The sequence below is a fragment of the Pyxicephalus adspersus genome, chromosome 3 (assembly GCF_032062135.1).
Source record: "Pyxicephalus adspersus chromosome 3, UCB_Pads_2.0, whole genome shotgun sequence".
NCBI classification, from domain to species: domain Eukaryota; kingdom Metazoa; phylum Chordata; class Amphibia; order Anura; family Pyxicephalidae; genus Pyxicephalus; species Pyxicephalus adspersus.
Window position 1 is genome coordinate 69,424,569 of NC_092860.1, and position 13,608 is coordinate 69,438,176.

General features: G+C 39.1%; 1 protein-coding gene across 1 annotated transcript in view; it reads right to left on the bottom strand.

Annotated features, from left to right (window-relative positions):
* ELAVL1 (ELAV like RNA binding protein 1) overlaps window positions 1–13,608 on the bottom strand; it is a 42,756-nt gene that overhangs the window by 17,405 nt on the left and 11,743 nt on the right. Inside the window, exon 3 of the mRNA XM_072405073.1 lies at window positions 10,500–10,603. Within this exon, the coding sequence (XP_072261174.1) occupies window positions 10,500–10,603 (104 nt within the window). The remainder of the gene's footprint in view (window positions 1–10,499; window positions 10,604–13,608) is intronic.

The following is a 13,608-nucleotide window of genomic DNA, read 5'->3' on the forward strand; positions in this document are numbered from 1 at the left end:
TATATATATATATATATATATATAATTATAATATATATGCTACTGTACAGGTATATTACTTTAACTATTTTATTTTTTCAATTTTATCAATAAAATAATTAAATTTATTAACTATTGGACATATTTTGGGGAGTTATGCCTAAGAAATATAGCCTACAATGTAAAATAAATTTCCATGCAAAAAAATTGTAACGCTTTTTGCACAGGAATTTAGACAGAATTAGACCGCTAGGAAGGAGGACTACCAATCTGCACAATTTATGTCAGCGACAAAGCACAGAGTTCAATATTTAACCATGTTGGAGTTTCAAAAGAGATCCCATATGTCATTACAATACATCCAGTAATATATAAAAAGTGCACCGTGCTTAAAGCCAAACCATACTTGCCTGTCTATTCACAATCTTTTCTGATACAAACATGGAGCTGCTCATGAACAGCTCCTTGTAAGATGTAAGGTGTGTCCCACCATACCTGTAACTGCTGGGAGCAAACCAGTAAACATTAAATATTAGTAGACCATGGAAGAAGACCCGGCGAGGATGGCAGTACTAGTAACAGAGCAAGAACAGGCGAGTGCACTTGCAAACAGGCAGGTAAGTTTATTCCACTGGATAAGGACATGTCCTTATTTTGTTTATCTCCGCTCAAGAGATTTACCAGTTTACAGACAAACAGAAGCAAAGTAGAGGGATGCATTACAGTATCTTCTGGACTAGATTACAGTGTTGTAAAAAGGTTCTTGAACACTACTGTAGAAAAACTTTACAATACAATATAAAAACATTTTAGATCCTATCCTACAGATCTGCTGAAACTGTTCCTCTGCACCAACAGCACTGTAAGACTATATATCCTTTACTTTGGTGCAGCAAGTTAGGTTAAGTCTTCTTAATTCAAGGGATACAAAGGCAAGTCCAAATGTTATTGTTTTTTTATCATACAAGGTTAAAGGTCCCCAACCACTAGGCCACAAACTGAATTTGGGCCATGTTGAACCAGGTTACAGTTGTTTTGGTCTGCTGCAGTGTTTGCTGCGACCGTAAGGCATAATCATGCCTTACGGTCACTGCCTTATGTAATCACAAATGGAAACCTATGGAACGAAAATGACAAGACAGGACTCAGATCATTCCTGTCACAGCAAACAATGAAGCTTAAGAGGACTGCTGTTAAGCTACGTACACACGGCAGATTTTTATCGCCCGATAATCGGCATCGACCAATTATCGGGCGAAAATCTTCCGTGTGTACAGTCGGTGTTGTCCATCGTCCGGACGACCGACCTGCCGGATCCACGGACGATGGACGACAGCCGATCGTAATGAAAGGGAAGGGGAGAGCGAGCAGCAGGGTGCCGCTCCGTCGCTCTCCCCCCTCCCCTCTCCATAGAGCATGAACGGTGCTGTATGTACAGCATCGTTCATGCATCTTGCAGCCCCTTGTCGTTGGAAAGGATTGTGAAAGATCCTTTCCAACGACAAAAATTGCAAGTGTGTACGCAGCTTAAGCCCCACTCAGCTTACCACCTGGATGCAAGTCTGACACTTTCTACTGACAACATAATCTATGTGTAGCTGCATATCACAAGATTTAACATGATCAGAGGTAAGTAGACAATGTTATAAAACGAAATTACAAATTTTATATATCTATACGCTGGGGCCCTTCTAGTTATGTATCACAGTCACACTGTCATAAAAATTCATCAGTTACATACATGAGAACACCTGCTTTTTTTATTCAGAAACCCATACGTAGAGCTGATCCAAAAGTATGCTTCTAACAATTCCACCTTTTTAAATAAACTGCTGACAAGTGTAGTCCTCTACTCATCACACATAAATAGGCAAAATCACAAATCAAACAAATGGCCTATTTTTATAGGGCATTGCCCTTTCTAAGTACCTAAAATGATCTTTGGAGCTTTAGCAGCCTAAACATAGCAGGAAACTCAGAAACCCATTTTCCTTTAACCTCCTGGGCGGTAAACCCCAAGTGTGACTCGGGGTAGAAAGATGGTAAAAGCGGTAACCCAGAGTCACACTCAGGGAAGATAAACCTATAAGAAGTAATAGTAAATCGCTACTTACCTAATCTGCCGGCGTCCCGCGTTGTCTTTCTCTGCAATGTCCATCTTCTTTCTTCCTCCAGCCAGGTTCCTCTGCACTCAACAAGTCACTGGGGAGTTCCCGGTGACGTCAGTGCGGGAAATTTAAATCCAGTGTAAAATCAGTACATTTATTTTACAGTATAAAACAATAGTATAAGTGTATGTGTGTATATATATATATATATATATATATATATATATATATATATATATATTAATTCATTTATTATTTTGACATGATTTTGTGTTTAAAACTTTTTCATACTCATACTATTATATTATTCTGTAAAATAAATTTTCGTGAAAAACAATGTACTGCTTTCAGACACATAAATGCGGACAGAAATGAACCGCCCAGACTTACTGTAAGCAGGATTAAAGATGGTTCCTTGCAACAAAAGATCTGGATAATATAGAATATACCAGGGAGTGTTTACAACTATGAGGATCGCATCCACATACAAAAGGTTGATGTGCCTATTTCAGAGCCCCAATTGAAGGATGTTGTAAATAGTGGACTCAATAGTCTTAAAGAAAACAATGACTATATAAATGCTAAAGGTAGTTCTATAAGCGATTAAATCATAGGGTGTACTTAGTTGATCCCACATGGCTTCTTAATTTTGGCATAATTTTTGTTAAATGACACAGTGGAATCTGTTGTGTTTTACATCTGAAGTTATATTTACTATATAATATACTATAAGGACTAAATTATTGCACGTAGAAAAACTAGGGTTATAAAGTTCATCAGATTTGTTGGCCAACTAAGGTGACAGAATGCCATGCGTGAATTACACATTTTCATTTAAACTACTCCTGTTTTTAAGCCAAATTGTTATCAAAGTAAACTGGCAACATTCTACGGTATTCAGGATAATCGGCACCCTAAAGAAATACAATTTGTGGCGCACTGTCAATGCCATGGATATGCACTTTTTTTCATAAGAATGGGGACATCACTTAAGCATACCTAAACTCAGAATTTTCACTTTACATAAAATGGTAGACAACCCTTTTATTTAAGGTTAAATTTTTTTTTTTTTTTAGTGGAACACCCAGCACCGCCCCCTTAATGAAAAAGGATTAATGAGACTGCAAAGCCTCCCGGGATTTTTACATCACACATCCTGGGAGGCTCTTAGGTGCTCATTCTGTGGGTATGCGCAGGAACCCTTTCGTCAAAAGGGCAAAAACTTTCTGATTGCAAGCTTTCTCAAACTACGTCACCTGATCTCATGCCTGCGTCCAGTGACGTAGCAAGAAGAACCTGGAAGAAGAGAAGACGGCGGTGCCTAGCGCGCCAGCCCGAAGAGCAATACCGGAATGAGGTGGGACCCAACGGAAGAAACCTCTGGACTGATCGACTGCTCTGCGGGATTAAAGGCAAGTGTATTTTTTTTTTTTGTTTTGGGCAGTTTTTAGTTTACTTCCTCTTTAAGCTGGCATAAAAACATACAAAGAGAATGTCTGCAACATGTTTCCCGTTAACAGACTGTTGCTGCTGCTAAAAAAAACCCATGGACTTGTCCGAGCTATAAACTATGCAATCATTTTAGATTAATATATATGCAAAATGTTGATCAAAAAGTTGATTCAGCAGTGTTTTCATATTTTTGGTCAGATTTTTTCTCAATAAGGTTGAACACAGATGCATTATGAAGGGAACTATCAGATAATATATCAAATATTCGTATTTGATCGCAAAAGTATATGTTTATGCATCAGATGTAACATCAATTAGGTATACCATTAGCAGAAAATCAGGTTGGTACCTGGAAACTTAATTTACAAGTATCTTCCAGGACAGCACATGATACAAAAACAGATACATATCCAATACAAGGAGCTTCACTCCCCCACACCATGGGTGTTGAAGCCTACATACCCTATATTTGTGTGGAACCTGGTAACATGAACCACTATATCCTAACAAATTCAAAAGGACACTTCACAACCTTAATATGTAGTGAAAGTACAAGTACATCAAGTGACAAACGTCAATTGCAGTACATGATCTCTACATGTAGGCTAACATACACTGTGTGCACAAATATTAGGCAAGTGAGTATGAGTGAGCTGAGGATTCATTTTAATATGGAACAAATACAGTACTATCAGTAAATGAGTGTGGACACTGTCAGGTGAATTCATGTGTGTGCACAATTATTAAGCAACTATTAGTGTGCAAATTTTCTCATCTCACTTGTTTATTTTTATCTGTAAAGTGGGAATAATAGACAGCTTAAAATGTACAAATAAACAAATGACCAATATAGCCACCCTTCTGTATAACAGTCAAAAGCCTTCCATTAATGGAGTCAATATGTTTCTTGATCTGTAGATAATCAACTTTTTGTGCAGCAGCAACCACAGCCTCCCAGACACTGTTCAAACATAAGTACTATTTTCCTTCCCAGTAACTTTCCTATTTAAAAAGGGCCCACAAGTTCTCATAGGGTTTAGATCAGGTGAGTAAGGGGGCCATGTCCTTCTATAAGTCCTTTACTGGTTAACCACGCAATGCAGTACTTTGATGCAAGCGATGGAGCATAGCCCTGCATAAAAATCATATTTTTTTTGAAAGATACACACTTTTTCCTGTACCACTGCTTGAATAAAGTGTCCAACTCCCAAACCTACACCTTGCTGGCGTCTGAGTTGAAATGGAGATCTGTGCCCGTTGCTGATCAAGTTACTGGAGCATCCATTTGGTTCCGTCAAGAGTCAGCTCATCAGTCCATAAAACCTTTGAAAAACCTGTCTTAACAGGTGTTTCCTGTCTTAAAACGTTACAAATGATGTGTCCTGTTTAGTGGTGGTCAGGTTTCAGCCTCTTTAACTTGGCCATGTCACAGATTAGAGTTGAAATATATGCAAAAATATAAGGTCAAAATTTTCACTTGCCTAATAATTGTGCACAGTATAGTACCTATGGTGTGCATATCTAAGTGGCCTTTCCAAGATGCTAGTATTCCAGTTATAAAAACCTCTTAGCATTGGCTGAGATTAAAGCTACGTACACACGTCAGATTTTTATCGCCCGATAATCGGCATTGGCCAATTATCGGGCGAAAATCTGCCGTGTGTACAGTCGGTGTCGTGTCGTCCATCATCCGGACGACCGACCTGCCGGATCCACGGACGATGGACGACAGCCGATCCTAATGAAAGGGAAGGGGAGAGCGCGCAGCAGGGTGCCGCTCCGTCGCTCTCCCCCTCCCCTCTCCATAGAGCATGAACGGTGCTGTATATACAGCACCGTTCATGCATCGTGCAGTCCCTTGTCGTTGGAAAGGATCGTGAAAGATCCTTTTCAACGACAAAAATTGGAAGTGTGTACGCAGCTTAACAAAATCACCATGTCAAGCTCTAACTGGTGAGAATATAGTTTCTTAGATATTGAGCAGGAAAAAGAGAAACCCAGATCTTGGCAGCAAAAAGTCTGAAGGTTGTTAGTGGAGTCAGGAAGGTGCAACTATTAACCTCGCCAGCAGTAAGCCCGAGTGTGATGACTCGGGGTAAAAAAAAAACCTGCTGTAACCTGGGTAGTTAAAGTAAAAAACAAACACTTACCTGGTCCCATCAGCGTCCCGTGTCCTGCCATCCTTTGGCTGCGTCCTCTTTCTCCATTTGTCCCTCGGCCAGTAGGCTGACATTCCCCAGGAAATCCCGGTGGAAGTGGGGCTATTTCAAGACCAGGATCCCCAAAATTTGTTTGCATGTTGGGGACCCTCTGGGGGCCACTCTCATGGCAATGAACATTAGGGTACTGCCTATATGTCTGTGTGCAGTGGCACCCCTTACAGTTTGCAAAACTTCAAGGCTGCGTTCAGGTTGGTGGTAAGGTTGCGGTGCGATTACCCCTTCCTCATGCCATGGAACCCTGGCTTGGAGGAGACGCTCGGTACCACTCACAGCTGCCTGCAGTCAAATGTGCAGAATCTGTGATGGGAAGGACTGCGGCTGGCAAGCTGCCTGTTACACATGGCTGGACACTTACCTTCTGTGAATCCAAATTTCTCTGGAACAGAGGGATGTTGGCAACTGGAAATGGGGGAGCCAGTAGTAAACTCCTTTTCCTACCCTGCCACATATAGCTATCCCCTTAATCCCTATGAATCCCAATTACTCTGTAAGGAGAGGGAAATGTAACTGGAAGTGCAAGACTCTTATGGCTAACTCCCCCTAATATTTCATCACTAGGGCGCCATCACAAGATATGAAAAACTTTAACTGTTATACCTTGTTATCCTGTCACACATCGCATTTACCTTTTGTGAAGCCCAATTTCTCTTTACCAGTAGAGGAAGGGAAATGTAAGATATGTGGGGACTCTAGTGGCTAACTAGAAACAATTCAATTTATTTATTCTTGAATTAAAAATTTTCCCGTTTTAAACATACATTTTTAATGGTAATTTGCATTTTGGCCCGCAAGTTTTATCCTAATTTCAACAGTGGCCCCCGGATTAAAAAAGGTTGGGCACATTTTATACATTCTTCTTACATCCATATTGCATAAGTCTTTAGCTGCTGGCTATTAAACATTAGGCAATATCTGATCTTAGACCAAATAAACTGAGATAGCGATTAGACCCTCTATGTGAACTTTAAATAAAGACACATTTTTCACATGTCCAACATAACCAATGTAATAGCCCAGGGGTGGGCAAACTTTTTCAGTCAGGGGTCACAATATAAAATTTGAAAGAGGGGCCGGGCCGATGGGGAAGTGGACGGGGTTATGCCATCATGACACCACTGAACGTGACGCCTTGATAGCATAAACCCCCCCCCCCCCCCCCCCCCCCATTGCTGATCTGGCAGGCTCAGATCCGGGGGACGTAAGAAAGAGAAGGAAAGGGTTTGGATAGGAGATCACATAACCCCCCCCCCCCCCTCCACACCCACTCTCCCATCGCAGATCTGAGCCTTTGATGGTAGTGTGGGCAGGTTGTGTGCAGGGACACAGCCTGCCCACCTCCATGGTCTGCGTCTCTGGCTGGTGTGCCCCCAGCGGGGTCCTTCTCCTGACCCTGCTCGGGGTAGCACCGTCCAGAGTTGCGGAACACCTAAAGGAACAGAGATATTGGGCTGTATACGGCCCGCGGGCCGTCGTTTGCCCATGCCTGTAATAGCCTCTGGGGCTTACAGAAGGAAACAGAGTGCAACTTTACCAGGTGAGCTTACTATTAACCTTCACATACTATACAATGAGAGCAAGTCTGGCAGCTATTTAGGACAATATATTTTCTACCCACAAAATTCCTAGTTATAGACATATTAGCTGAAACCTCAACGTATAATAATGCACTGGGCCTAAAGGGTCTGACAGCACAATTCCACCTATATCCACAAAAATCATGCAGTAAAGGAGGATCTTAATGTACTGAAATTGAATAAACTGTATAGAACTGCACACTGTATGGGCAGTTTAAGTTGTATTTGTTAGATATTCCTTTTTTTCCAATACTGTTTACACAAATCCACCCTGAATCATTAGTAGAAAATTAATAAGCATAGGAGCACCCTGGCATTCTCTCACATTTGCCATTTAGGAATGCAGATCGCTTAAGAGCTCACAAACAGTATTTACCTGAAAACCTAGGGGCAATGCTGCAAACACAGTTTTTACCAAGAGTGAAAAAGCACCCAACAGTGATAGGACATCCAAAGCAAGGGTTTCAGTGCTACAGACCACCCCAGATATCCTTTCAGGGACAAAGCCATATGCTATAAAACACGTAGCAGGAAAACTACAACCGTACCCGCCATTTACTGGTGCCATACGCAGCTGTAACTACCAAAACTGTCAAACTTGTCTTTTGGCATGCCCCACTCTTTTAGAAGCCACAAGCCTGGGCTTCTTTGGAGGTCAAGGGAGAACCAGATACTGAAGCTTTCTCCTCCAAGGCAGGGACCAGAGCCACTACTCCCTACCCCCAGTCCATACCACTGAGGTTTAAGTTATCCATAACTACATGACTTCCCAGCTACTCCTAAAGAAAACATTTTGAAGTAACCAAAAAGAAAGAGGTGGTTTGTGCTTAAAGAGTTATAAGGAAAACAGAGCAAGATCCCAAAAGCCAAGGGTAATGCATGAAGCAAAAGATATAAGAGGGTGAGATAACTATCACCTCAACTCACCTTGGAATCGGTGTCAGATAGTATATCAGATACTGCTCTTATTCCTAACCATTACTGCCTCTGCAATTTGAGACCCCCACCCATCCATTTCCTCTTATTGGAATAATTGAGGCTTTGATGCCAGGAGCACAGCAAAAATACTGCTGTAATAACCCGTTTGTTAAGAGTGGACCCAAAGCATTTGCAGTCCTCCATACCAGACAACTACATTCTGCTCCAATAGAGGGGCACCACTAGTGCCGTCAGGCTAGTGGGGAACGTCACCCCTCCTAAGCCATGGAGTAAGAGACCTCAAGGCAAAATAATAAAGTATCTTTCGAAATGGGAGAACACTTCACCTACCAGACCCATCCAATCAACTTTTATGCAGGACTGGGTAACTGTATCCAGGAAAAGCCACTTATAAGGATGTGGGGGCACTAACTAACACACTTAATACTAACTTTTATTATTGTATGTCTTTTTTTAGGTTAAAGAAGCTACTCTATCAGTGCTTCAGATGATTAGGTAAAATCTCATGTATGCATAGCATTAAATGATGCAAAAGGTTGAAGCCTCTATGTATATGTAAAAAATTGCCTACTCTAAATTTAGCTACATAGACAATGATCAACAACTGCCAGGAAAAAAAGTTTTTTAATAAGTAAACTATATCTAACATATATGAATATGTATGGATAGCCACAAATGATGGTACCATACGTATTTTATAAAAATATGCCAGCTTTATAGGCAATTTCCACACAGAGAAAGGCATGACATCTGTAAATCTAATTGCAATTGGTGCAAAGAGAGCCAGAAAATAAAAAGAATATACTCATACAGTACCACACCTGGCACAGTTAAAGTTTAAAACAACCCACCAATAGTTTTACATGTTTTCGTTTGTAGCCAGAGAGAGAAGCACTGCTTTCAAATTATGCAAAAGGACTGCTCAGTATGCAACAGGTCTTTCATAGCAGAGTCAAGGAAAAACAGCAAGGGAAAAAAGTCTAACTAGTATGTCAACAATGATGCCATGGTAATGTGAATTATGATACAAATTAACATTCAACATAAAGCACATTGCAATATATGTTAAAAAATACCCAATAACGAATGAATAGTTAACATGGAAGTTTTGTTTACACATTGGTGAGGAGCAACAAAAGTGGTGAATAGGTCCTCGGGAATAAGTGGAAAAATTAACATTCTTCTTACAGGATCTTGCAAAACATTGGTTCAGCCTCTGAGGGGGATTTAAAAATAATTCTCTCCACTTACAAAAGCCTAGATCTACAGGACGCCAAGGTACATGACTGATTGTAAGGAAGGCCATCAACCATCTAGTTACTGAAGTGCCTTCTGGTATCCAGGAAATGCAAAAACACCTTTTCAGATTGCTAAGTGTTTGCCTGGTTTGATGGATGAAACAGTTATTTTGATATTCCATTTAAATACTGTAGAGTAAAAAAAAGGTTTATTTGCCCCACTATGCAGACACATAGTAATGGAAATTAGTTGTTCTGTTATAACTGCAAACATATACTACTGACAGAGGTAGGTGTGGCTCATACTGATCGGGTTCTTTGGTGTAATTGTACATGTCCTTTTTGATGATGCTCAAAAAACGCAGGTAAAACTGCACTGCCTAAACAGAATTTTAGGTAAACAGGCAAGTAAAAATTTGAAAACACATATTTGTGAAGTGGTTTACCCAATAAATGATATGTAGTTCTGTTCAGCCAGTGTTGTGTTTCAAAGTGCACAACAAGGCATTTGTGAATGGTTTTCTGACTACATAAAAAATGTGCTTAGGGCATAACATAAAAGCTGCAATTTTGCACAAAATTGTGAAATTAATTAGGAAAAAGTAGAATTACACACTAAACAATAGACTACCTGGATTAATGTAAACATTTCAGCTCTAGCCACAGCCTCTCAGATTAAACAGTAACTGTTGTAGTATATGCAAAAATACAAAGAAAAGATAATTAGCCACAATTGGTCCACATAATCTTTCTATTTTACCCCAGCTCTCTAATTCATAACACAATAAGGAGGCAACGCTGAACACACAAAAAGAAGAACACAAATTATTAATCATTTAGATATCTACATTGTTAACCTCACAAATGTTTTTAACAAAACTGAAACCATATTAATGTAAATGCACCAGAAGAACAGATAAAGCTTTCATGCATATCATCCTTGAAGGAATCTGCTGTTTTTCAAAAGTTTATAAAGCATATATTCACCTTTATGGTTTTTGATTGCAGTCTCAATCCATTAAGTGTGTTTATTGCTCTTTCTGCATCTTTAGCATTTAAGTAATTCACAAAGCCATATCCTAAGCTGTGCCCTGCAAAGGGAAAACAAAAAAAAAAGAAAAAAAAAGAAAAATAAAAAAAACAAGAAAAAAAACCCCCTAAATTCCTAAATCCATGTAATAAGTGGGAACAGCATTAAACACACAGGGTGGTTTCAGACTCAAGCCCAAAATGCATGCCTAAAATATAGAAAAGCATTCAATTGAAAGCAGCAAGTTTTAGGATCTCAACCCGCTCTATAATTTAGTCTGTATCTATGTAATAAACCAGCAATTCTACATGCATACCAGGCCGATGGGCGGAAAATAACTACATATATCCTCTTCGCACCTTATGAAGAATAAATGTTCTTTGAATTTGTAATAAATTAAATGTAAAAGATTTTAAAAAAAAGCAATATTGTGCTGCTTTCTGTAAATTGTTCACAATGTGGTATCTATCACTGTTGCTTTCCCAGCCTTTGTAAACTTTTATTTGATGGCATAAGTGATCTCTGTCAGGATAAAGAAACTCTAGGCACATTGTCCAAAAAAAAGCTGGAATACCCTTCACCGGAATACAACTGGCAAAGTGAAGCACAATACAGGAGAGAAATTTCACAAAATGGTAGGCTTTTTTTGTTTTGTAAATTAAATATACCACATGATTACTTGAAGAAATCCAATAACCCGAGCCTATATAACAGAAAAAACTAAGGATAATTTTAATTATGTACATTTCTGAATGAAATGTGTCCCTGAATACAATGCATTTTATTAACTATGCACAGTTGTCTACTTTCCCCTCATTTATGCACTTTCACTTACTATATTTTTAAAGGGTGTATTCCCACTTGTACATGTGCACACATGTCAGATGGCCCCAGATTTGAATAGTCAAGTGACTGCCACTGCTGACATCTTTTGAATGCTAGTTGTCTGTTTTTTTTTTGTTTTTTTTTAAGTTTAATATGTTTTGAGCCACAAGTCAAGTCAGGAACTCTGGATCTGAATCTGTTTCCGGACTATTGGAAGCAACAGATCAGCATTACAGCATGGTAATTGCTATGTATGATGCATTTGTAAAGAAGGTAGCTTCTGTTCCTGCCTCCCTATCCCACAACTATACTACTCCTGCAACTCTGCTCCCCTTTTCAGAAATCCTCATTTAAAGTATAATGTTGGAAACAAAACTTCCATGAGTGTCAATTTCCCGGTCACCTGCCAAAACTTGCTGGTTCTTCCTTTATTTATCCTGCAGTAATATTGGGATGAACCATGAAGTAGAGGGGATGGGAGATGAACAATCCTAGGAGTGTCAGTTTCTGAAGATTTCAAATGAAAAATTTTCAGGATTGGAAAACATTGGGCATTGCAGGCTGACACAGGTACATATATGCAGAATAGGCAAATATAGAAAATCTTTATTTATACAGCAATAACAGGCATGTTTTTGTGTTATTACATTGTTGAATAAAAAGATTTTACAACAGCACCAGGAGATTGTAACTAAAAAGAATATAAAATCACATGCAATGATAATCAAACGTACACAATGCAAAGAAAAGTTAAGCAATCGGAGAGGCATTTTAAAAAAATATTTTCATTGTTATATATCTTTACATATCTTTCACCCACACATTTTTTCTAATTGGATTCCCTCTGACAAAAGGTATACCTTCCTGTTGTAAAATTGGGTGAACCTTATGTGAAAAACGTTTATAAATTGATACCTTTGTTTAACATGTAGAAATAATGGCCGGAAAGTTATAAGCGGAGGTTACAATATGTGTTAGGTGCAAGCATGTCAGTGCACCTTAAATGAGACAGAACCTTTGTAGAGAACCTTTACCCAAGCTACCCCCTCCCTAAATACTTACTTCAGTTTTAGACAAATTGTGATTCTCTGTGATAGAACCTACTGTTGGGAATTAATGGAGGACCAACAATACAAAAAAAACAAAAAACAAACAAAAACGAAAAAGAACATACATCTTGCTAGAGCGTCTTTCCCTCGACAAGTATCTAGAGCTACGTACACACGCTCGAATATTGTCTTTGCAAACGTTCTTTCACTATTATTTCCTGTGACAAACAACTGAAAGATGAATGAACAAGCGCTGTATATACAACACTGTTCTGTTCTATGTGGAGGGGGAAAGAAGAGCGGGCGGTGCCTCGCTGCACTCTCCTCCCTTTACTTCCATTGCGGTTGTCTATCTTTTGTCATTCATGGATCCACCATAAACGACATCAGATGACCTTTGTACACCGCAGATTCTCATCTGAGATGAGCCTGACAGCTCGTATTGGCCGAGAATCACCTGACGTGTGAACATAGCCCAAGAATCATACAAAAGCAAAAAAAATAAACATATCCCAGATATAAAACCCTATGGACAATTTATTTCCCTGGGGGTTGAACTTGATGGACTTGTTTTTCTTTTTCAACCTGACTAACTATGTAAAACCTGGAATACCTTGTTGTTCTAAAGACACAACACTTCATTTAGTAGATGGTACTGTAGATAATGAAACCATAGGATATGCATCATTAATACAAATACTACAGCAAAAAACTCACTTCCGTTTACCCACATGTCCGCACCTATTGCTTGGAAACAAGTATCTTACATAAGTTGGTAGAGGATGCGTAACAGTACCTCAACCTTTTGAAAGCTCAGAAACACTAACTAGAATTTACCTCTGGTTTTTGTGCACCTGTTTGAGAAGTTCAAAAGTAACTAAACAAAATAAACATTAAAAACTATTGCAACTTACTGTAGCACTTACATTTCATGGACAATTTTTTCTCCCAAAATGATGATACTGCTTGCAACCCTTTCTATCCTAGGCTACGTTTATTTATTGCACTCTTCCTATGGAGGAACATCAGCATGATGTCCTAGATTTCATTGAATCCAGATAGACGTATTTAAAATCACAATTATTTTAGGAAACAAAATAAAATACATCTTTAGGTGGGTCTAAATTATCATATTTATATTTTTTTTCTTAGAGCCCACATCACTGTAAACATTTTATAGCATAGTATAAAA